The following is a 25832-nucleotide window of genomic DNA, read 5'->3' on the forward strand; positions in this document are numbered from 1 at the left end:
TAAATAAATAGAACAAGCGTGCACCCAACACACACTGGTCACAGTGGCAGACATCCCTTGTTGGGGTGGCCAGTCTCAGCAGGTGGTCTTGACCCACTGCTCTCAGAGGAAGAGAGAGAGGAGCAGAAGCTAAGTCAGCGTGCTATGGGTCTCTGGTGGGTGAGCTGAGCCTGCAAAGCTACACACACAGCCCTAGGAAAACCTGCCCCGGCCCCCGGCATCTAACACTACACCTCAAACCTTCTTGAGGTTTATGTGGGAAGCATCATAAGGAAGAGTTTAAAAAATTTTTTTGTGCAGATAAGTTTAAAACTGTTTTTTTAGCCAGAACCTCTGTTCAAATGGAATCTTATTTGAGCACATAAATCCCACAAAGAAAATGCAGGTGCTGTGGTTGAAGAGGCTGCCTGTTGGGCACTCCCCACCCCACCCCCTCTTGGGTGCTGCCTCAAGGGCTCCTCGGGGTACACGGTACACAGTACACAGTTTGGAGAACCGCTGGCTGGGGTGCAAGACAGAGCCTGCTGGGAGTCAGGCACCCTTGAGCTTGAATCCCACCACCATCTCTGAGGACCTGTGTGTGGCTCCGGGCAAAGGAGTTTGTCTAAGCCTCATTTTTGAAACAGGATGAATGATACATACCCTATGGGGCTGCTACGATGACATACCGAGAGGGGCCCTCCCTGACCCACGCGTGGCTCTGACTCAGGTTTCTTTACCTGCTCAGCGGTGGGTGTGATGGGTGTGTCACTGGGGAGCGTGGCCGGGATGGGCAGGGAGGTGGTGTGCTGGGTGGAGTCTCCTCCATGGCTGGCGTCAGTGCCCACGGAATTCTGCCCTGATGGTACCTCAGAGCTGAACACGGTCTAGATGGTGGAAGGTGGGATCAGCGAGGCCAGTGGGGTGGGTGGTGATCCCCCACCTTCCCTCACACTGCTCCCCAGGTGGCGTCTCCTCACCCTCTGGGGCGTGTGGATGGGTGACAGCATGTCCAAGTCGGTCATCGGGAATTCCAGGCCCTTCCTCCGCAGGTCCTCGTACACGGCCACCACACCTGTCAAGTCAGGTGAGCTGCGGAACGCGTCAGCCCAGGACTGAGAGGGGAGAAGGGGACACGGCCGGTAACCACTGTTCACCGTCTCCCTGGTAAGCCGCCTGCCCATCCCCAGAGAGCAAAAAGTCCCTCCCTGATTGTTGGTGTCTGGGTTACGGCCCTGCCAAGCAAGGCCACCCCACACTCAGACCCTTCAGTGAATGCATAAACAAGCCGGCCCCACACGGCCCCGCAGGAGAAACAGACAGAAGCAAAGGGGAAAAGAGCAACAATGGCGGGGCAGCCTCCAACGCCCTCCCGGCCTGCCCGCCTGCACTCACCTGGATGAGGTTGAGCACCTTGTCGTGCACGATGGTGGGGGGGTTGTTCTTGGGCAGGATGGTCCTCACCAGCACGCCCTCCACAAAGTCCTGGCTGGCCACCAGCAAGTGGAAGCGATGCCCGCAGTTCTTGACGCAGGTTTCTAAGACCTGGAGGCCGGGAGGCACCCATGAGCACTCATGAGGGGAGGGGGAGCGCCCAGGACCCCATCCTCGCATTCGGTCTCCATCCCAGAGGGGCTGAGAGGGGGACCGTTTCCCTAGAGGGAGACTCTGGAACCCAGAGAAGCGGGGACCGTGCCGTGATTCGGGGCTGGTGTGCTGGTTAGCGGCCCCCACTGAGGGGTGCCTATCCTGATGCTGCTTCTGAAGTGACTACTTCAGGGGGCGGGTAGCTCTCCAAGTGGAAACCAAAGTGAACTTTCATAATCAGTTGGTGACCCTGCAGCCCCAGAAAAAGGCACTGAACTTCCCTCCCTGCTTCTTGTTCCTACTGCTGGGCACGAGTGCCTTTTCAGCGTAGCCAGACTCCCTGGATGCGAGTGCTGCTGTAGGGGAGGCTGGGACACAGTGCTCTCATCTCCATCCCAGCCAAACTCCTGAGACAGCCAGGATGTCCCCTCTTGCCTGGCTTGTCCTCAGCCACTGGGATTTGCTTTATGTTCATTTTTCAGGGCATCCAAGGGCCAGTCAGCACCCAGTGTGGCCTGCCAGGCTTTCTGCCCTGCCAACGTCTGGGTTTACTGAGCTTCTATGTCACCTGGCAGGTTCTGTGGCACAAGCTCTCCGTGACCCGTTCTGGAGAGATGTGGGCCCCTCAGTCTGTTCCCCAGGCCAGCAGGTTGGAGAGAACTTTTCCAAGTGGCTTCTCATGCCACTCTGCATCTGCTAGCACACACAGGACAGCGCTTCGCCCGCAGACCTTTCCTTCCCAGCCCTTGCAAGAGGAGCCCCAGGGCGGCTGGAGTCCTGCTGGGCCTGGGGGGAGGTGTGGTTCTACCATGGACACACGGATGGACAGGGCACTCACCGTGAGAGCCAGCATCACCTCATGGAAATTCTTGTTTCCTACGATTCTCTTCTTCACTGCTCGGAAGGCATCTTTGGGACTGGGCAGGAGGACAAAGGGAAAGATGGGCTGAGGAATGGAACCTTCTTATCCAACACATGGGGCTGCCTGCCTAACTAAGGTGAGGAGGCATGGAACACAGGCCATGGCATTTATTTGTCCTGTGTCCTGTTGAACACGTAGGTTTGAATCACTACACAAACTGCCTGGCCCCCAGAAGTCCTCAGTAGGTCACAAAATACCTGGCAAGGATTCTCCGTGTATGGACCCTGGACCCCCTGCACCAGAATCCCCTGGCGGGGGAGGCATGATGGTTTGTCAAACACGTAAGCCCCAGGCTCCCAGCCTAGACCCTGAGCCAAGCCCTCGGGGAGGCTGTGTGCTCACCATGCCCCCGGGGGCTCCCTGTACACTGAGGTTTGAGAACCAGTCACCTGCAGGCATAGAGTCCCAGTGCCCCTTCCCTGGCCTCCCTGCCACATCCTTCTACTCGTCTAAGTAGCCACACATGCTGGCACCATGCTGGGTGCTGGGGACACTCTGGGGAACACGCGGCTCTGCTTTCAAGGACCACGTGTCCCGGGGAGACCCACATCCATGTGGGGAGGGAGAGAGGCCTGCAGTCAGAGTGGCTGTTGGGGAGGGGGCTCAGGGGAGTCCTCTCAGAGGAGGTGGCATCCCAGCTGGGTGTGAGGAAGTGATGGAGACAGCTGTGGGCGGCAAGGGAAGTGGTTCAGGCAGGGGTGGGAGGGACTGAAGGGAGGCCGAGTGGGGAGGCAGAGGGAGAGGCTGGAGAGGCCCAGTGGTCATGGTAGGCAGGATGGAGACACCCAAGTACGGGAGGGAGCCCTGAAGGCCTTGGCGGCAGCCTGAACCCCCACCCTATCGCCCACCCCACCAGAACTGCCTCACCCCTGCGTCCTGTCCTTCCACACTGTTTGGGTGAAGTCCATGTGGCCCCAACTGCTCTGGCCTAAAAAGCTTTGGGGCCCCCAACTTCCATGCCTACCTGGTGAAGGCACAGCTAAAACCTGCCTCACCCAAGGCTGTCCCAGTCCCCCATTTCCCTGGTGCGCACTGCATTGTGGCTCCTACCCAGGTGCTGCCTGGCTAAAGAGGTGCCTCCCAGAGGGCAGGGATGGCATCTCCTTTGACACTTTGCCTTGACAGAGCCCAGCCCGCTCCAGGAGCATGAGCAACGATTCCTATGTCTCCTGTGGCCGGATGTCTGCCAGCCATCTGTTCAGTGCTGACCCTGTCAAGGTCAAGTCAGGAAAGGCAGAAACCCTGACACGGGCCCCCCAACATGGGTGAAGGCGGCAGGGAAGGAGGGAAGGATCCATGGAGGCCTAATCAAGGCTGTGACGGAGAGGACATGCTGTATGTTCATTTTTCTCTGGCGGGCTGGGCCCCTCTCCCAGGACAGGGCACTGGGGCCCCTCCTCACCCTCAGAACTCCTCGCCTGCAGCCTCAGCTCTCTAAAGGGACCTGTCTCCGCTTCTCATAGAGGGGCCCATAGAGACTGGGAATCAGAAGTCCTGGCTGAGGTGCAATGGCTGTGGGGCCTCTTGTGTCTAGTAACAGGTCAGGAGCACAGAGTGGATGACAAGGAGGCCACAACACTGTGCGGGGTAGACCAGAGACTTGAGTTTAGATGACAAGCTTGGTGAGGCCAAGGGTCCCATCTGCTTTGCTCACTGCTGGTCCCTAGTGCCTCATGCAGCGCCTGCAACACAGGTAGTGCTCACATCAACGGCAGCAACTGAACCCACACTCGCATGAGCCCCAGTTCCACCAATGTTTACGAGGAAGCGGGGGCTTGCTTCTCCAAGGACATCCATGAAGCCCCCAGGCCTTCCCAGAGGCTGTGAGCATCCCTGCCCTCCACCTTTTATCTCGGTAGTCCTCGTCTGGTCCTCGTATCTCAGTGCTGTTGTCGTCTGCTCACCGCTCTCCAGTTGATGCACAGGAGGCCAGGGTGGCGCAGGTGTCCTCTACCAGCTGCTTGGCAAGAGCCCCGAGCACCACTGGGGATGCAGAAGCTGCCTGCAGCCACTGTGTGCTGAGCTGGGTGCTCCTTGCTCACTGCCTGCTTCCAGCCGGCCCCTCTCCCCACAAAGCACTACCTGGCTAAGAGGGACCTCACAGGCCAACTGGATTATCCCAGTGAGAATGGAAGAGGTCCTGCTCCGGCTGTTCTGATTTTCCAGAACAAAGGCCTTGTCAGGCCGTCCTTCCTGATGGCTATAGTGGTCACACCATATCCCATCCTTTCTGGGTTCTCCTGAGAAGGACACTGACCCTGCTTGGCCTCTCTGCCCCATTCAGGACCTTGGGCTTATTGCTGGAAGAATCTAAAAGAGCTTTACCTCTGAGGATAAAGACCTAGGGAGGTACAGTGACTTGCCCAAGGTCACACGGCTGGTCAGTGACAGCTAGTCAGAGACCAAGAACCCACGGCCACGATGCCTCCACCACAGCATGCGCCCCGGTGTGACCTGCATACTGGAAATGTTGAGGCGAGGCTAACGCCGATGGGTTCTCATTTCTGCTTTACTGTCATTGTCTTCTCTGTGTCCCCTGACCCCAATCTTAAGGAAATGAAAGTCTATTGCTCATAGAGAAAGCTGGGAGTCCCCCCCTGCCCATTCCAGGCCACAGAATGCAGAACGGTGCTTGGGGCCATGTCCCAATGTCAGGGGCTGCCAGCTGGCCTTGTCCTGGAGGATGTGGCCCAGGGATGTTCTAAGGGGTCTAGTTGACCAGGCCACCACTGAGAAACACGCGTGGCCTGACAACTGCCAGGGGCGTGTCTCTCTCTGGTCCGTCTAATGACAGTGTTGGGTGGGATTTTGGTTCCCAAATGCCTAAAACACCACACTTCTGCCTAGGGTGGGACCTGGACGATGTCTGCAGCCCTCCTGGTACCAAGGGCCACCAGCAGGGTCTACCTGTGTGCCACAGCAGGGATGGGACAGGAGTCCTCCAGAGGGGAGGGCAGGTTGGGCTGCTGCCGGCCATCCCTGGGCCCACCCATCCCCACTCCAGTCTCTCCTGCAGGCCTCACCCTTCCTCCGTCTCGTTGATGATGTCACATATCTCCATGTTGAGGGCCCAGTCCTCGCTCTGCAGGGAGCCATCTGTTGCCTTCTCTGCAGAGGAGAGAGCACAAGTCACAGTGTGTGTGTGTTGGGGGGGGGGGCGGCGGGGTGCCAGATGGACAAAGTCAGATAGCTGCGTGCAGGTGTGTGGTGCGGGGCCAGGGTGGGAAGAGCCAGGGCAGGAAGAGCCAGGGAGGAGGAGGAGGAGGAGGAGAATGACAGATGCTTTCTGGGCACCCAAGGAGGGCCAGGCCGTGTGCGAATGGCTACCTGCGTTGTCCCGTTTTGTCATTTAATGCTTTTTTTTTTTTTGGGGGGGGGGTGCTGTACTCTATCTCTGTATATTTACTCTTTTAATTATGTTAAAATACACATAACACTTGCAATCTTAACCATCTTTTAGTGTATAATTTAGGGGCATCAAATATACTCACAGTGTTGTGCAGCCATCCCCACCAGCCATCCTTGCCACCTTTTTCATCTTGTAAACCTACAACTCTAACTCCCCACTCTCCCCTCCCACAGCCCTGGCAACCACCAGTACACTTTTTTTTTTTTTTTTTTTTTAAGATTTTATTTATTTGAGAGAGAGAGAGAGACCAGGAGCACGAGTCATGGGAAAGGGGCAGAGGACAGGGAGAAGCAGACTCCCCGCTGGGCAGGGAGCCCAATGTGAAACTTGATCCCAGGACTCCAGGATCATGACCTGAGCCAAAGGCAGATGCTCAACCACTGAACCCCCCAGGTGCCCCAATACAGTCTTTACAGCTCTGATGCCCTACGTACACCATTACATGGAATCGTACAGTACATGTCATTTAATTCTCAACTCTGTCTACCTATGCAATGAATGGGGCCAGGAATCCAGCAGCCCTGGCCTTATGGTGCTTGTTTTTGACATGACATGGTGGTGATAGTGTTTTATTTTTGTAAAGAAAATGTCCCTTGTTGACTCTGTTATCTTTTGGTAACCATTCACATGGTTCAAAATGTAAACGGTTCCAAAGTGGCACACAATGGAGAGTAAATCTGTCTCCTGTGTCCCAGACCTAGGGGCCCTTCTGGACCAGTTTCCTCTCAAACCTCCCAGAGACATTCTTTACCTACGAAGCAAAGGGCCTGGAGTAGCTGAAGTCTCGCCTCCGTTACCAGCAGCTGGCCTGGCCTCTTCCCCTTGGAGCCAGTGTCTGTCTGAAGACTGGGCGGACACCAGCCACCCCGCAGAACAGCCCCAAGGGAGCGGCAATAATACAAACAAGGCATCTGCATGGTTCTTGCCACAAAATAGATGCTCGGTAAGGGGCAGCGGTTCTTTTATTTTTACATTGAGGTGAAGCCTGCATCACATAAAATTAGCCATTTTAAAGTATACAATCTAGTGGCAGTTAGTGCACTCACAATGCTGGGCAACTGTGACCTCTACCTGGTTCAGGCCAAATCAGAGGGTAGGATTTCCAGCCTGGAGTCAGCTACAACATTCTCAAGGCTGGCAAGGCCAGGGTCATTCCCCTCTGCACTCTTCTAGACTCTATCCTCATGCAGCCCAGTTTTTCATTTTTGTTTAAGTAGGCTCCACATCCAGTGTGGAGCCCAATGTGCGGCCTGAACTCACAACCCTGAGATCGGACCTGAGCTGACATCAAGGGTTGGACACTTAACTGACTGAACCCCCCGGGCGCCCCATTAGATAAGCTCCACAGAGCACAGAAATAGTCCAGTCTCCTGCTTTTTTGGGGCCAACATTCTAGCTTACAAATTACTCCTGGCTGGCATGCAATGTACCTTAGTTAGGACTGTGGGACAAGATAGGACCGGTCAATGTTTTAAGGTTCAGAGAGTAATAAGACCCTTGGTGTTCTGATGCTGGGCACTATCCACATCCCCCTCCATCACAGCCCTATCCTCTAGCTCCCAGACCTGGCTCCTGCTGGCACAGGGCACCTGCCAGCACGGTGCTGTCAGTGGTCTGGTGTCGACCAACAGCTCCTGAGGGACCAGGCCCATGTGGCTTGTTATCTGATGTGACTGTACAGCTGTCCTGCACAGGGGACCCTCTGGCTCTGTTCACCCAGAGAGCTGAGGCTGTGGGGGGCTAAGGGGCCCCTCACTTGCTGCACAGCTACTCATGTGTCAGGTCTGCTCCTGGCACTGGAGATGGAAGCAATGGTGGACCAGGCAGGCACATGTGGTCCCTGCCCTGTGGTGCCCAAAGGGGCTGAGGCAGACTGAGAGCCTAGGCCCTGTGACAGGGCAGGGCCCTTTACTAGCTGGGCAGACAGGCCCATTCTGCAGGACGATGCCTGGGCTGGGCTGGGCTGGACTGCACTGGGCTGGCAGTCAGCTCCCTAAAACTGGTTTCTATGATGTTGGTTTTGAAAAGGCCTGACCTTGGTTCCGCCTGAGGTCCTGTGGACAGACAGACGCTAGGGTACCTCAGGGTATGAGCCAGGCAGCTGGGACACCCAGGTAGGGACCCAGCAGCAGGGCAAGGTACTTTACTCCCTAGACTATGGCTGGGGGAGGCGATGAGGAAGGTTTCCTTTAAAAGGGCTGAAAGATGGGCTTGTTTGTCCCACAATGATGTCCTGAGTGTGGCTCCTTTGTGTCACATCGCCCACCCTTGGGGACTTGCACACTTACTGAGCCATGTGGGAAGAACTAAAGAGAGGTGGACGGGTACCTCTCTGTGCGGAGGGAGCCAGGCTCCTTTTTGGAGGATGTGGGGGGACAGTGGCTAATCAAACATGTGGAGCCTGCTGCTCCTTCAGAAACAAAACCTTGGTGACCCCCAGTCACATGGGCCAGAGGACTGTCACCCCCAGCTCCCGGCCACAACATTCTGCCAAGGCCAGCTGCCTTGACGACTCCTGCCTTGCTTCTTTCCCTCCATGTCTCCTGCTGCCCCAGAGTGAACTTTCTGAACCTAGAAGTGATCATGTCCCTCTTGTGTCCCAAATCCTCCAAAGGCTCCCCCCGGCTCTTGGCCTGACCCACCTGCCCTTCCTCAGAAACCCTTTAACTCCCCAGTTACAGATCAAGCACTGTGAGCTGTTTAAATAGGAACACAGCTGGATCCTCCTGGTCCCACGAGGTGTGCATCACTGACCCTACCTGAGGAGGGGACTGACACACAGAGTGGTCACACAGTGGTCCCCAGGGGCCGGGGAGCTCTGCCCTTCCAGAAGCATCCTCCTGTCCCCTCGTCCCGGAGCCCTGGCTCCACCAGCAGACCTCTCAGTGTTAGAACCCGCTCCTCCCACCCCCGCCAGTGACCCCTGAAAGTGAGGGGCACCTCTCTACTCCTGGGGGAGGAGCATTTCAGTCTTAGAAGGGATTCAGGTCAGTTTGGAAAGGCAAGCACTAGGTAGGCTAAGGGGCAGCTGGGGGATTTATAAGCCAGAGGAACACCATGGCAGGGAATTGGGGGGTGCAAGAGGACAGGGAGCACAGGTCTGAGCCCTACCTCAGCAGAGCTCCAAGTTCTCCAGTCCTGAGGGGGCAGAGCCATGCAGAGGACAGAGTTCTTTTGGGGAATGGGGTGAGGGGGTCAAAAGGAGGTCTCAGTCAGCGTAACCAGGGAGAGGAAGAGGAAGAAGAGGCAGTGGAGACACAAGACCCACCCGGGCCATCTTGGCAGAAGAAAGGTGTGTCCAGAGCAGGACAGGCACAGCCTGTGCCTCGCATGCCAGCTCCCTGCAGCTCTGGGGAGTTTCCAGACTTCCTTAATGAAGAATTCCACGGAGTGGGCATCCTCCACTGAGGGCAGAAATTTAAAGCCATAGGAATCTGGGGATATTTGTTTTGTTTTTGTTTTTAACCACAAAAGTAACTCAGCTTGCTATTTTAAAAAGGAAGAAAAACAAAGAATGATAACCGGCTTCCCACCCTTTGGGCTATGGGTGGTAACCTTCAAAGGTCCCGGGCAGCTGTTCTGCTCTTGTCCCCAACTCCTGAGGACGCCAGGCCCTGCCAAGCCCCGCCTGGGTTCAGGCCGCAGGGCAGCTGTGCAGGGGCTGGCTATCCTTGGCTGTGGATCATGAGGCCCTTGTCTGCCTGTCCTCTCCGTGTCAGGCCTTGTGCAGACATCACCTTTCCGGGAAGGCTCCAGAAAGTCTGCCTGGCACAGTGGCAGGTCCAGTCAGGCTGGACAGCAGCACAGGCTGCAGGAGTGGGATGAGTCTAGCCCCATGTCCTAAGTTGGGGATTACAGGCCCACTCAGTCTCTGTTCCCTCCTCTGTAAAACCAAGGTAAGACTGCTTGCCTCACGGGCACTGTGACATTTCAGCCAGATGTCAGGTAAAGAGCAGTAATGAGTAACTGCTAAGTACCATGACTGTGACCTGGGGCGAGAGCAGGCAAGAGTGGCCACCACAGACACAGCTCTTGGCCCCTGGTCCCAGCCTGCTGATTCTTGGGGGAGAGGTACTCCCCACAGTTGGAAGACAGTGGCCTTCTCGGCTCCTTCCACTGCTTTGGAGAAGTCCACGTCTGTGGGCGCTTGGCGGAACCAGTGGTCAGCACCACACACTTAAACCTCACTGAATATTTGCTCCTGCGTCAGTCTTGGTGGGAGCAGCATAGAGCTTTCTCCCCACCACCCTGCATATTCAAATAGTCACCCAGTCTGTGAATTCTAGCCACTCAGTGCATCTCAGTTTGTACCCAGTCTGTCATCACAGTGGCAGCTCTTGTTCAGGCTCTGTCACCCTTCCCAGGCCTGGAATGTCACCTTCACACTCTTCTCTTCAAACATTATTTCCAACTAGAACATCCTTTCATCTGCAAAACCAATCAGGTCCTGCCCTCGGCAAGTCTATGGTCCAGCAGGAGGCCACCACTGCCATCATAAAGTTGAAAGTGACACGACAGAAAAGACTGGGCACTGAGATAGGACAGGGTGTGAGATCTGGATGTGCTGACATAGAGAAGGAAATGAGCCAGCTAATCCCTGCTCATCTTTTAAGGCCCTACCCCCATGCCAGCTCCTCAATATATCTGCCACTGGGTGGACTATGTCACTGTGACCTGGACTGTCATCCTGCACTGTGTCAGTAACACCATGAATAATAGTGACAAAATGACTGGCATTCACTGAATGTCAGCTTGTGCAAGCTGCTCAGTATACCTCCTCTCAGGTCACCTCCCCACAGCCTCTACCATGCATGGGGGCAGCTGGGGTCCAACACCTAGAAGTGGAGGAGTGGGGATGCACAGAGGGGCCTATGTGGCTCTAAACCCCAGCACCTCTCACTCTGCCCCGCCCTTCAAGGACAGCTCTACCCAACTAGGGTGGACCTGGAGCTCCTGGAGGCCTTACCTCTGGTGGCACAGAGAGCAGAGGCTTGTTGAGTGTTTGTGGAAGGCCAACGGCCCTCAGATTGCCCTGCTGCTCTGGGTTCAACACTGAGTAACTGCCCCGCCGTCCTGCTCTGATGCTATACAGTGTGTTTCTTGGATGGTAAGCTCCCGTCGCCCTTTCCATTTTGAACCCTTGTGATATTGGGGTGGCTCTTATAAATGATGACCTGGGCAGTTTTTTCTTTTCATTCTCCATGGCATTTTAGATTCAATGAAGTGCGGCTTGTGAGCAGTGAGGGATGATCTTCAAGGCCTGTGACAACCAGCTGACCTAGTCCCACCTAGGCTATGACAATGACATGGTGTGTCAGCTCCGAGTGGCTCCCACATACCTTCTTTTGAGACCCTACCCCAGCAAGGGCGGCACAGCCATGTTCCTTTTAGACCACATTTACAGATCACCATCTTTCCATTGGAAATCCCACCTGCTCATGTCACTCAAAGGAACCACAGTGATCCCTTTGGGGACTTCCTTTCAGTTTTTAATCTTTGGGGATTTTAAAAAACACATTTGTTTAACTTTTTTTTTGAGTGTATAATGGTACTATGGCTAAAGGTTATTTTTATTTTATTTTTCAATTATTTTTTTTCTTAAGATTTATTTTTATTTATCCATGATAGACAGAGAACGAGAGAGAGAGATAGAGGCAGAGACACAGGCAGAGGGAGAAGCAGGCTCCATGCCAGGAGCCCGACGCGGGACTCGATCCCGGGACTCCAGAATCGCGCCCTGGGCCAAAGGCAGGCACGAAACCGCCGAGCCACCCAGGGATCCCCTAAAGATTATTTTTAAAGAAGATATTCCTTACCTTTTAGAGATATAGGTATGAAATATTTATGAGTGAAATAATATGATGTTTGGAATTTGCTGTAAGCAATACCTGCCCTCTGTTCGCTTCCTTGTTCCCTATCAGCCATCTGCCTCTGTCCTCGGCCTAGTGCCCCCATCCCACCCACCCACCCTTCTACTTGCTTTCTCTACACCTTCTGCCAGCCCATCTCCCTCACACCCACCTCTCTGCCCGCCCACGACATTCTCGCAGCAGTATTATTTGTCCAGCCCTGTGGCAGGTGCAAGGGAGGCAAAGATGAAGAATAATCCTTGCCCTGCAGGAGGTCCTAAAGGTGGTCAGGGATGACAGATGGACAAACACTTTCAGAGCAAAGTGACATGATCGAGGCCAGCTCGATCAGGTGCCAGGGAGCCAAGAGACAGCCAGCTCAGGGTGCCAGAGAGCCAAGAGACAAGGGTGAACACCTGCAGAGGGAACAGGGAAGGTCTGAGCTGAGTTGAGTACAAGGTGCCGGGCTGGGCAGGTGGACAAGGGAAGTTCTTGGGAGACGTACAGATTTGCTGAATGAAGGAATCAATGATAAGTCGGGAAGAAGAGGACAGAAGGGCTTGCAGGTCAGTCTCAGGCACTGGGAAGAAGTGACCTGAGGGAAGGAGATAATCCCAGGGGGAGCAGGCAGCCAGAGGAGAAAGGTGAGGCTGCTGAGGCAGAGGGAAATATGCCCGCGGCCTGGGGTGGCCCATCGTCAAAGTTGGCACGGATCTGCACCAGAACCCACAGGGGCGGACCCTGTGCAGTCTCCCCAGCAGCTACTCCTCCCTTCTCTGCCCAGAGCAGCAATCCCATTCCCTTGGGAGCTGCTCTGGAGTGGGCAAGCGACCCTGTTCTGGTCCCTGGGGAGAAGTGGGGGGGTGTCTGCTGGGCAGCGGTGGGCAGGTGTGTCCCTTCTGGAACACAGAGGCACAGCTCAGGACAAAACCTTGAGTGTTTCAAAGACACTGTTGAACAAACCAACCCTGCAACTTCAGACCAAACTCAGCTGTGGGCTGGGGCTGTACTGGGGCTTGCCCGACAGGACTTGGGGTCCAGGCCCATGGCCCCCGGTACCGCTCCTTCAGGGCTGTGTGCTGTGAACTTGTCTCCCTTCCAGGAATGTGCTCCTGCCTACCTCCCCACCTTAAATCATGCTTGGAAGCCCAGCTCAAGGTTAGGTCACCATGTGGAGCCTGCCCTGACCCCCTCGAGGGCCTGCTCCTTCCCTCATGGGGCCAAAAGCATTTTGTACAGGCCACACCTTTAAGTTCTGCTTGGCGGGATGCTAAAATAACCCTACAGAATTGACTTGTTTCTCTCTCTCCCATTAGGCTGTGAGCTCAAGGGTGGAGATTATTATGGCTCAGGAATTTGGTACAGCAGACAGGACCTGGCCTCTGATAAACCTGCGGTACGTGTTTGCCGAATGACTAACTGAATGAAGGATGAGGTCATACACAGCAGGATAATAGACCTTTGTAACACTTTAAGTGAAACACTCCCACCCTTCAGCCTCTATGGATCTCTTAGTAGCTATTGTGTAGAATCCTAATCTTTCTCCCAACTTGCAGTACTTTCAGTGTTTTTAAAAAAGATTTACTTATTTACTTTAGAGAGGGAGAGAGGGAGGGGGAGCGAGAGCAAGTGAGCTCCTGGGGGCAGAAGGAGGGAGAGAGAATCTTCAGCAAACTCTGGGTGGAGCCGACAAGGGACTCAATATCCAGACCCTGATGAGATCATGACCTGAGCCAAAATCAAGAGTCTGTGGCTTAACCACCTGAGGCACCCAGACGCCCCGCCTTTGAATATTTTTAAAAAGTACCATGTCCCCTCTTTCTGTCCTCCGCACTAATGTTTTCAGTTCCTGTGACCACACCACCCTGGATGTGATCTCTAGAGCCTTTGCTATTCTGACTGATCCCCTCGGGGTGCAGGCCAGCTCAGCAGTCCTTCTGGAAAGGCAGCGTGGGAACTCCCGCACCTGCCTGCACTGGATCCTGTATTTGCATTAACACACTCTGGACTACATTAACTATTTGTTAATTTTACCTTGTGGAGCGGACTCCTACAGAATTTGTCATGAAAGCCACTCACTCTCCACTGGCCACAGCGCTTAGCTTTTCTAGCCTCCCCTGGAGCTAAAGTGGCCATGTGACACAGGTCTGGCCACTGAGAGCCGAGTGGACTCTCAGGCAGCTCCTAAGCAAGGCTCTGCTCCCCCATAAGAGAGGCAGCACAGTGTCTCCTGCCATGGGGGGTGGGAAGGGAGGAAGAGGACAGGCGACAAGCAATATGCTAATGGTGGCGGTGGGAGAGAACCACAGAAAGAGCCATTACAAACAAAACCATTCCAGATCGATCCAGGTATCTTCACTCAAAAGGAAACCCAGCAGCCTCCTTTCAATTCTAAGGGGAAGCAATGAGGTGCAAAAGTTAGAAGAGTGGGATCTGGACACAGACAAATTCTGCTTCAAGTCCTGACTCACTGGCTGTGGGACCTCGAGTGAATTCCCCTTTAAAGAAAAAATTATTTAAACTCTACACCTAATGTGGGACTTGAACTCATGACCCCAAGATCAAGCATCACATGCGCTACTGACTGAGCCAGCCAGGTGCCCCCATCCGGAATGAATTCCTTAAACTCTCCGCATCTCAGTTTCTCCCCTGCATCATGGGATTAAAAAAAAAAAAATCATCCACTTCCCAGGGCTGTCTGAGGAGGAAATGAGGGAATGCATTTCAAGTGCTTTGTATCCTACCTAGCACACAGCAATCATGAAAACAAATGTTATCGACTACAAAAATATCAATCAAACAATTAACGTTTGAAAGTTTCAACACCCAGCTCCACACTCAGCATGGAGCACAACATGGGGCTTGAACTCACGACCCTGAGATCAAGAGCCGAACTGAGATCAAGAGTAAGATACTTAATGGACTGAGCTGCCCAGGCAGGCGGCCCCCACAATAAAAGGTTTTTATTTTTTTAATTTTTTTTAATTTTTATTTTTTTATTATTATTATTTTTTTTAGGTTTTTAAATAACACACATACAGAAGCCATTTTTTTCTCGGCCAGCAAACTTGAGGCCTATGCTCCAAATGAACAAGTCTCTTCAGACCCAGTGGAAAGTTCTACCAGTTTCCTAAGTCGCTGAGCTGTCTTCCTTAAAACCCTGGCTGCCTCTCTCCTGCCATTCTGCAACCACAGGCCACAAGAGGAACTCTGAAATACCTTACAGAGGGTATTACTTCTGCAACCCACAATTTGAAAGTCAATGTAACTAACTATAGCCCTAACTGCAGAACATTTCAGTTAAGAGGAGTGGCTTTGGCGAAACTGTCTAGTAAGAGGGGGCAAGGCTGTGAGAGGAGAGGCTTGACGTGGCTGGCCAAGGTGCCCGTTACATTCTTTTCCCTCCTCCACTGTGAGTGTAAAAGACGTTACTGACGACACCCCCTCCCCCTGTCGGTTCCTCTTTCTCTCATTTCTCTCTACCTATTGAGATGAATCTATTTCTTTGGATTGGCTCACATGAATGTGGAGGCTTGGCAAGTTCAAAATCTGCATGGCAGGCAGGCCAGCAGGCTGGAGCCCTAGGGAACAGAGGAGCGTGAGTCCAAAGGCCGTCTGCTGGCGGAATTCCCTCATCTAGGGAAGCCAGCCTTTCTGCTATTACGACTGTCACTTAATTAGATGAGGCCCACCCACACCGTGGAGAACAATCTGCTTTACTCAAAGTCTACTGATCTCCTCTGAAAAATAACTTCACGGAAACATCTAGAATAATGCTTCGCAAATATCTGTGCATACCATGGCCCAGCCAAGTTGACACATCAAGTTAGACACGCCAGGGTTTATACTGTATCAATGCAAACAAGTTCCCATCAAACAGGGGACACCTGTGCACTCTTAGATTCTGTGGGTCTCTGCCCCATGCAGTCTGGTGGGCTCTGTTCTCTCCTTACCTCCCCCTTGGCCCTGGCTCTTCCCTTCCCTCCTGGATCTTCTCCTCCCTCCTCATCAGGAACAAAGCCCAGTTCCACCCACAGATCTCACACAGCAGTTTGGTTCTCCACAGCACTTTTCAGTGTTCTTTCCAATGTTCATGGAGGCAGGGGTCTCAGAGGTTTTGTCACCTGCCTGGGAGACACAGGAAGTGCCAGGAAAGGGCAGAGTGGGCGCTTGACACCAGATCTTCTGATGCAGGGTCTAAGTTCTGACCCTATTCAGACTGCTGGCATCAGAGTGACCCAAAGGTGTTTCGCAGGATCACGTCAGGTGGGCTCACAGGCAAACTTGGCCATTTTTAGAGTCACATATTTACTTTAAAGTAGAAGAGAAAAACAAACATGAGTTATTTCATGATTTCATGGATATAATTACACAAGATGAGGTCATATTAAAAACGCTGAGCCAATAAAAAGAAAATACTCTGAAAATAAAATGAAAGGTGGCACAGGACAGATATAAATCCTAAAGGTGGCACACGAAGGACAGCAGTCTACAGAGTGCTAGCCTAGACTGAGACCTCCTTGGTAAGGAAGTAAAGAGTTAACTTGTCCTGAATCCCGTTTCTCACGGGGTGATGGCTCCAAGTTAATTAGAAGACACTGAAGGTTCTGTTCTGTTTTGTTTTGTTTTCTAAAACCAGAAGAGCGGAAATCCGGCACTTTACTCTTATTTCTTTGAGCTCAGTGAGGGAACAAAACCTATTCACCAGTTCTATCCGCAGGATCAGGCAAAGGCTTTAATTCCCAGGGAAGAATCGGATCCACCCCACAGCCTGAAACCTGACCTGTCTATGAATGCGGCTGCCACCAGCCGGAGACTGCGCATGGCCCAGTGACACCAGGCCAACACAGAGGCTGCACTGGAGCCGTGGCACTGGGTTGATGCTTTGGCTCTGGCACTAATGTAGACTATGCCCCAGCGACGATGATAACACCAGTAAGAAAGATCACAGCAGCTAATAGCCACTTACTGTCTGGCAGGCACTGGGCTGAGTGCTTCCCAACACCACAACCTCCCAACACGGCAGAACAGCAGCCCCAAGTGATACGTGCTATTATTGTCCTTATCCTACAGAGGTGAAACTGAGGAGCAGGGAGGTTATGTAACTGGCCCAGGTAATGAAGCTGGTGGAGGCTGAACCAGGGCTCAGACCATCTTGTGCAACTCAAGAACTCATCCGGGATGCCTTACCGCAGCACGTACTATGTAGCCAGTTGACACAAAGTCCTTTCTTGACATCGTTCCCTATTACCCTTCTGACAAAGACTTGTACTCTGAGCTGGCTCCAGCACTAATAGATCGGGGCACTGGAGCTTTAAGACATGAGGGTGCCCCAGGGCACACTTTGGGAAGTAGGAGGGAGTCTGAGTCTCAGGGCTGGAGCCTCCTGGGCATCTGTGACGTGGGGTTCTTTGGGATCCCACTCTGAAGAATGCTGCCTTCCATCGCTCTGCATGTGGCCAGCTGGTCTGATCCAGGTCAGCAAACAATGAACACATGTGCCAAGTGAGAGTGCTTTCGTATGGCCCACAGGCTAAGAACGGTTTTCATAGTTTTAAATGGTTGAAAACAAATTCAAAGAGTATTATTTCATGACATGTGAAAATGATATGAAATTCACATGTTAGTGCCCATAAACAGTCTGACTGGAACGCAGTCCTGCCCATTCACCTACACAGGGTCCATGCTGCCTTTATGCCTAAGGGCAGAGCTGAGTGGTCATGACAGGGTCCACAGGTCCACAAAACCATAAATATTTACTGTCTAGCCCCTTCCAGAAAGTTTGCAAATCCTGGTCAAGTCCTTCCTGGCAGCCACTGTGGGAATCCTCCTTACAGCCTCCCTCCCCTCTGGCCTCTGCATTCACCCCTCCAGCAGTGGGGAGCATGCAACATATGTGCCAGATGCTAGGGTTGCCTGTGCTGATCCTGAGCTCCCCTCGGTGACATCGCTCTCTGCCCTCCAAGCCTGTGGAGCCGTTCTACCTCTCCTCTCAAGGCCCTTAGGCTCCCTTCTTCCCTCTAGTGTCCATCCTTCCCTGTCCTTTACCTGTCCCCTAGGCTGTTCCTCATCAGTGCTCTGAAAGTAGAAGGAGAGTGGTAGCCCATTACAGACAGGCTATGGGCAACAGAGAGGGGACATGCCATAGTCAGGAGCAGAACTGGAGCTGGGCCCAAGTCTCCTGTCTCCCAGCTTGCCATTCCCTAGACGACATCGCTTGAGCAGCCAATTTGATTTCCAGCTCATCACTCCCAAAATGGCACTCCAGAGGGCCCGGGGTGTTCTCCCTACTAACACGCACATGGCGTTTCCCCTCTACAACTCCTTCCTGCAGCTCCCCTGGCTTGGTCTTTGTGGATCCAAGGGCAGCTTTGCCTGACTTCTTCCCCTCTCCTGTCCATCCCAGAGCTTGGCCTTAGGCTCCAAGTTCTCCCATCATATCCAGTTACCACCATCTCCACCCCAAGCACTGGGGGCTGGTCCTCAGGGATTGCCCATATTTACAGCATCTGTTGTTTGCAGCTTGCTTTCTGAGTCAGCTGGATCTCTGACTCAAAGTGCCAGGGGTGAGCTGACGGTCAGAAATGGACAATGGGCTTCTTGGGTTGCCTTCTGACGTCTGTGTATGAAACAACCCATAGGATCTGTCCTCAGAGGATACTGGGAAGGGTTTTGAAATCCTTGCAAGAAGAGGGCTCTGTCAACACCATCTAGTGCTAATTATCTGGAACCCTTTCAGCCACAGGCTGCTGCTCTTGGGAAGCTCTCCTACTGAACGATAAGGCTGAGTGACCTGGCAATGTGCACAGACTCACGTGTATACCATAATCAGCAAAGCTAATCTGTGGCTCTTGGAAGGCGGGACTAACATAAATCCCAAGTATGCACTGATCAGCCAGATACAGGGTGGTGAGGGGTAGGAGAGGATGGGTGCTCTGGGCCAGAGAAACCTGGGTCCGGATTCTGACCCCGAGTAGCTGTGAGATGATATGTTCTCTCACACTTCTGGTAAAATGGAAAAAACAGCAAAACCTTATAGGGTCACCGTGGATATTAATAACCAGGGTACCAGCATGGTCCCTGGCACATGGTATTTGCTCACAGGAGGTCACTTTCTTTTTCCCCTTTCTTCCCTCCTACTATGGGCTAGCAACCATGCCAGGTGCCAAGGGTCCTGACCAGTAAGGTCCAGTCCCTGCTCTTAGGAAGTCTAGTTTAGCTGGGGAGACACATATGTGCAACTACTAACAGAATGGGACAGGGCTCCATTAGTGTGCGATGGTGGAAATAATAGAAACAATGATGAGGACAGCAAGAGCTAATTCACTCACAATGTGCCAGGCACTCCCGGGGCGGGGCGGGGTGGGGGGGTGGTCCTCGCTTCACTCTCACTACCACCCAACCCGGAGAGGCAGATGCTCTTGTAGCCACCATTCCACCCAGGAGGAAATAGAGGTTCAGAGCCCAAAGGCAGAGAATGAAGAAGCCTGAGGAATGGGGATGATAGAAGAGCATGAAAGCAACAGCTGGATCTGAAGGGGTCAGGAAGGGGGTCAGGGAAGGCCTCAGGGAGGAGGTGACAATGTCTGAGCTTTGAAGGATGCACACTGGAGCAGGCATTCCACGAAAGTGCTTGGGTATGAGGGTGGATGAGAGCTTTATGAGTTGAGTGACATCCCTGATAAGTACCACTGGAACTCGCTGTGCTCAGGGATGCCAATTCTACAGGGCCCTACTCACAATAGGGGGGTGGAGTTGGCAACCTTGAGATTATTTTACTACTATAGTTTACAGAACTACTAGGTCGTCAATAATCACAGGCAATCTCTTTCTCTAAAAGAGAAAACATGGAATACTGAAGGCATTTGCTCAAATGGCAGCTATTCTTCATTTAATTCTACTTTGAGAGCCTCTTCAGCTTTGGTTCAAATTTCATTGGTTCTGGGGAGTTCATCACACTTCACTACCAATTCACTGGGGGCCTGGGTGAGTCAGAGTCTCCACCTTTTCTCCAGCCTCTGTCTTCTCCTGTGTAAAATGAAGGGGATGGGCCAGAATGGAAGTTTTCAACATGTGGTTTCCAATCCAGTGGCATTAGCATCACCTGGGAATTTGTCAGTAATGCATATTCTTGGGCAAACTCCAGACCTACAGAGTCAGAAACTCTTGGGGTGGGGCCCAGTCAGCCATCTGTCTTTAACAAGTCTTCCAGGGAATTCCGATGAGAACCCTGAGTTAGAAGACCCCCAGGGTAAGGATCCTTCCAGGAGTAAAATTTGGTTTGGGCTCTGAAGTATTATGACTTAGTAGTATTCTCTTTGGACAGAGTATTTCTTGCCACAGACAGGCAACCCTCAGGATAGGAAGAGAAGCTGTTTTTTTTTGACTAGCTAAAGCCCAGAGCCCAGGTGAGCTTTTCTACAAAGGTTCAGCAAACGTGGCTGACTTTGAAGGTCAGAATTTTTTGTTTTAAAGTAGGAAGTCTCAAACTTGGCATGTGATGAGAGCAGTGGTATCTGTTGTTGGAGAAATAAAGATGAGGGGAGAGCCACTTTCTCTTTTCAGCTCCAAAACAATGACTCATTGCAGGGTGTGTGTGTGGCAGGCAGTGGGGAGGGTGTTCCTCAGAGGGCAGCTTCACCTCCCTGGTCCAGGAGCGCTCTGGTTCGCAAATTAATCCTGGACTTCTACTCTCCTCTTGGAGAAGTCTGATTACAAAACCTCACAAGAGCCACTGACAGCCTTGGTGCCGATGACATCGCAGAGCTGGGTTGACAGTTAAGTGAAGTTTGGCTTCCAAGACCATAAGAAAGGAAAAAATGTCTAAAAGGTCCAATTTTCCCAGTCTAGACTGAACGCTAAGGGCCATCAAGAGGTCGAAGGGAGAATATCACAGTTTCCTAATGCGGGGAGGCACATCCAGGCTGTCCCAAAGGGGAAGTGTTAGCGGTGTGGCCCAGGGCCTGTGGTTCCTCCCCGTGCTGATGCACAGCAAGGAGCACCTAGGAGACTCTCCACACAGCTATTTCCAGGGATTCCTGACCCTCACTTCCTGGCATCTCCCTAACAATGACGATAAATATATATTATCACTTTGTTTTATATTAGCAGGGCCATGTGCCAGGCACGTTCCCAGTACTTTACAATTATTAAGGAGCTGAAGCTTCACAACAACCCCACGGAAGCAGGGGCTATTAATATGCCCCTAATTATAGGTGAGGAGGAAACAGAGGCGGCGATGTCAACAGAGGGCAGGAAGAGTCGGGAGGCCGGGGCTCGGAGTGAGCCTGTGCCTCCGGCCAGAGTGCCTGGCCCACCCGCCTACGAGAAACGAAGGAGGCGGAATCAGGAGGTTCCTGAGGTCGCTTCCAGCTCGGGAGCCTGCGACCGTGCCGCCGGCTGCTGCTGGTCTGGCGGGATCGCCAGGGTCCGGCCGGGGGCCGCGCGCAGCAGGGCTGCCGGGCCTGGTCCCCGCAAGTCGCCGGCCCCGACGCCAAGCGCGTCTCCGGATCCTGGGCGAATGGGCTTCTAGCCCCTCTCCGGTACCTGTGTCCCGAGAGCCTGGCGAGCCAAGAGGGAGACGGCCAGGCCCCGGCGGCCGGACCCGGGCTGCGGAAGGGACGAGGGAGACGGGCCAGTGGCCCGAGGGCCGTAAACCACGCTGCCCCTTCAGCCCCCGAAACTTTCTCCCCGGATTCGGGACCCCAGCAGCCACGCATTGGCTGAGCCGCGGCCACCAGGACCCGCCCCCTTTCTTTTGCTATTGGCTAGCCTAGGCATCCACCACAAGGCGAGGCTTCCTAGTGGAGCGCGGCTTTTGTCAATCAAGGTGGGCGGGAGGCTGGGCGGGGCCAGGTCGGGGAGAGACACGCCAGCCTAGTTCTCCCAGCCTCCCTCCAGAGGGTGGCTTGGGACCTGGAGGCGCCCCGGGGCCCCCCGGGGACCGAGGCTGGGTGCGGGGCCCTGCGGCGGGGCGAGGCGGCGCTCCGGGGACTCACCGATGCGCTGGCCCACCGGAGAGCTGAACGGGTTTCCCAGGAGAAAGTCCATCGCTGCGGGCGCCTCAGCCGCCAACCGGGGGAATCAGCTGACGGCAACCGCCGCGCTGCCGACCCGTCACGTGACGCGCCGGACGGCCCGCGAGGAGGCGCCTGCGGAGGCGGGGCGTAGGGAGGCGAGCGTGGCCACAGGCCCCGCCCCTGACGTGAAGGCCACAGGCCTCGCCCCTCGAGCCGGGCGGAGGGCGATGACCTCACGGCAACTCGCTCGGCGTCTGCGGACGTCACGCACGACGTGGGGCTGGGCGGGCCAGGGGCGTGGCCTCTCCAAGCCCCGCCCCAGGCCTTATTCAGGGGCGTGGCCCAGCACCGCGAGCTTCAGCGGAGCAGGGTCTCGGAGCCGGGAAGTGCCTGGGGTAGGGTCACAGGGCAAGCTCAGACCCGGTTTCACGCCGGTGACGTCGCTAGGCCACGCCCCCACCGCCGGCGGCGACAGCATCTCTGGCTCGTCGTCTCCCAGCCCCGACAGAGCGCTTCCTCCCTGGACACAGAACCAGCCCAGTGACCCGCAGCGAGGAGCGGGCTGGAGCCCGGAGTAGCAGAGGCACCCGGAGGTGGTCACGGGTGGCAATAGTTAGAGTTGCTTAAGTATTAACTATTATTGTTGACTCTGTTTTTCTGAGAGCCCTCCTTGTGGTGGCAAGACGTCTACCGTCAGTAACTCCAGCTTCATCCTGCCGGGTTCTTGTCTGGCAGGAAAGACAAAACAGTACTTCATGTACCAGGATTTCCTTCATACCAGCTTGAGTCATGGAGTCCAACGAACCATGCCCCTGGAGTTGCATTCCTGCGGCTAGAAGTGGAACAGCACTACCCAAGCCGTGGGGCTGAGAGTGAAGGGGAAAGGAATACAGGGAGTTAGGGGAAAATTAAAGGGTCTATGAATGTAGAACAAAGAAATAGATGTTCATTTACTGTAGGTGTAGAGCAAACTCTGCGTGGAAGAGAGTAGAAGGAAGAGGGAAGACCAACAAAGGAGAAGGGATGACAGAGATGTCAAGATCCCTTCCAGCTTGGCAGCTGGGGTGGGGCCCATCCTGATAGGTTAGGCAGGCATGTCCCTCCTCTGGTCTCATTAGCCCAGGTGAGCAACACGCGCACGCCAAACCCTGCTATTCCTGCCAGCCCTGCTTCAGACTGACTGCCCCCAAATCTCCTCTCTGCCTCTCTCTTCTGTCCTCTCACCCTGACCTTTGTCCTCTGTGGACCACCTCTCCTAGCCCTCTCCCTAATCACAGCCTTTGCAGGGAGGCAGGGGGTAGGGAGATCAGTAAGACTTAGGCCAATAACTGCTCTCCTGCTCTTTGTCTCCCCTTTCCAACTTTGAGTGTGAACCTAGTACAATCCTAAATCTTGGCACACAGTTCATTTCCTCTTGTCCTTGCCGAACTCTGTGGCCCCTCCATACACCTTCTCCAGTAAGGTGGCCACTAGCTACATGTAGCTGCTCTATGACACTTGAAATATAGCTAGTCTGGAGGCACCTGGGTAGCTCAGTGGTTGAGCGTCTGCCTTTGGCTCAGGTTGTGATCCTGGGGTCCTGGGATTGACTCCCTGCCTTCGGGCTCCCGGCCTGCTTCTAACTCGGCCTATGTCTCTTATGAATAAATAAATAAAATCTTAAAAAATGAAACAAAATGAAATGGGAAATGAAAAGAAAAAGAAAGAAAGAAAGAAAGGAAAAAGAGGAAATGTAACTAGTCTGAATTAAGATATGCTCTAAGTGCTGCGAAAACTTCGGCTATATGCAAAAAGAATAGACCAGGACCACTTTCTGACACCATACACAAAAATAAACTCAAATGGATTAAAGACCTAAATAGAGACCTGAACCGTAAAACTCCTAAGAAAGCATAGGCAGTAAACTCTTGGATATTGGTCTTAGTACTATTTTTTTTTAATCTGTCTCCTCAAGCAAAGGGCAACAAAAGCAAAACTAAACTACTAAGAAGGACTATATTGAACTAAAAAGCTTTGGCACAGTGGAAATAATCAACAAAACTGAATGAGAGAAAATATTTGCAAATGATATATCTGATAAGAAGCTAATCCAAAAATAGATAAAAAAGAAATACAACTCAACACCAGAAACATGAACAATTCAATTTAAAAAATGGGCAGAGGACCTGAATAGGCATTTCTCCAAAGTTAATTCACATGGCCAACAGACACATGAAAGATGCTTGACATCACTTGTCATCAGGAAATGCAATCCAAACCACAATGAGGTACCACGCACACCTGAATCAGAATGGCTGCTAGTATCAAGAAGACAAAAGTTACAAGCACTAGTGAAGATGTGAAGAAAAGGGACACTCACTCATGCACTGTTGGTAGAGCTAACTGGTGCAGCCTCTGGAAGACAGTATGGAATGGTCCTCACAAAATTAAAAATGGAGTACCACACAATCTAGTAGATTTCACTTTGGACACTTAACTGAAGAAAATACAAGCACTAATTTAAAGATGCATGTCTTTTTTGCAGCTCATTTATAATAGCCAAGATATGGAATCAACTTCGTGTCCATCAACAGAGAATAGGTAAGGAAGATGTGGTATAGATAGATATATATAATGGAATATTACCCAACCATAAGAGAGAATGAAATCTTATCATTTGGGAAAGCACAGATGGACTTAGAGAACATTGTGCTAAGCAAAATAAATCAGACAGAGAAAAAGGAATACCATGTGATTTCACCTATAAATTGGAATTTAAGAAACAAAACAGATGAAATGAACAAATAAAAACAAACAAAATTGTAAATACAGAGAGCAAACTGGTGGTTGGAGGGTTGGGAGGGGCATATGGGTGAAAAGGGTTGAGAGGCATGAACTTCCTGGTTATAAATAAGTCATGGAGCCAGAAAGTATAGCCTAGAAATCTAAACCAAAAGATAAGCTCTAAATTATAAAATACACAGTGGATTTTGAAGACTTACTGTCAGAGTAATATAAAATATTTCTTAATAATTTCCTTATGTTGGGCAGCCCAGGTGGCTCAGTGGTTTGCGCCGCCTTCAGCCCCAGGAGCTGATCCTGGATCCCGGGATCGAGTCACATCGGGCTCCTTGCATGGAGCCTGCTTCTCCTCTCTGCCTGTCTCTGCCTCAATCTCTGTGTTCTCATGAATAAATAAATAAAATATTTAAAATAAATAATAATGGATGACTCATTCAGTTAAGCCTCTGGACAGCTACATGTCTGACTGATAGATCCTGGATAGTTGGGTTAAACGACTGCTTGTTTCTTCTCTCCCCCTGCTCACTTTCTCTCAACATTGAATCTGCTATTTAGCTCACTGTGTGTGATGATGGGGACATAGGATCAGTCCTATCGGGCAGCCCTGCAGGGAGGCCTGCTTCTTGATGTTCTGCCTCTCTGTGCACTACATGAATAAGATACAATTAAAAGTCTTGTAAAAATACATAAAATCATATTAATTTCTCTAGTATCTCTTCCTTAGCTTCTTAAGGGACTGTGAGCTCTGTCAGACTCTGGTCCTGGGTCTGTCTCCCCACCGTGAGCCTGCCTCTCCTGCCTATGTCTCTGATAAATAAATAAATAAAATCTTTTATTTTTTTAAATCACATACTGTTGGATTAAGTACTAAAGCTCCCAGCAGTAGCCCAGACTACCAAAGCAGTGATTATTGTATCTAGACTGCATATGACCAAAAGAATAAAGCATAATAGGTCCGACCTGATCTAATGTGTAGGTGAAATATCTAAAACATGGTACACAGGAAGGTTGGAAGATAGCAGAATCCTAGAACTAGGAAAGGCCTTTGAGATTCTTAAAGTCCGTAACTTGGTCCACTGACTTCTGGGACCCTAGGAAGTCCCTGACGTTAAATTGTCTCTCTGCCCTTTTTTCTTCAGAAAGGTTGATGGTTTTCTTCAAGTCCTCAAAGGAGCCTATGACCTAAAAAAAAAAAAAGAGAAGAAGAAAGTCCTTGATCTGTTCCAGCATCCGGAAAAAATGGAAGCTCGCTGTGTGAATCACAGCCGAGGTGGGTCCCAGGCCCA

The 25832-nt window shown here is 52.4% G+C and overlaps 1 protein-coding gene across 3 annotated transcripts in view; it reads right to left on the reverse strand.

Annotated features, from left to right (window-relative positions):
- The window catches only part of TOM1 (target of myb1 membrane trafficking protein), a 39923-nt gene extending 17960 nt beyond the window's left edge, over positions 1–21963 (reverse strand). Inside the window, exons 1-6 of one of the 3 annotated variants that reach the window (XM_025461376.3) lie at positions 21745–21963; positions 5512–5596; positions 2405–2483; positions 1375–1524; positions 960–1094; positions 720–866 (exon numbers count right to left, since the gene is read on the reverse strand). In XM_025461376.3, coding sequence (XP_025317161.1) covers positions 720–866; positions 960–1094; positions 1375–1524; positions 2405–2483; positions 5512–5596; positions 21745–21796 — 648 coding nt within the window. In that variant the 5' untranslated portion in view covers positions 21797–21963. Of the gene's footprint in view, positions 1–719; positions 867–959; positions 1095–1374; positions 1525–2404; positions 2484–3890; positions 4171–5511; positions 5597–21744 lie in introns of those variants that run through there. The other 2 variants (XM_035696492.2, XM_035696494.2) reach the window with 2 other exon arrangements.
- Positions 21964–25832: the final 3869 nt, after the last annotated feature.

This window comes from Canis lupus, chromosome 10, assembly GCF_003254725.2.
Source record: "Canis lupus dingo isolate Sandy chromosome 10, ASM325472v2, whole genome shotgun sequence".
NCBI classification, from domain to species: Eukaryota; Metazoa; Chordata; class Mammalia; order Carnivora; family Canidae; genus Canis; species Canis lupus.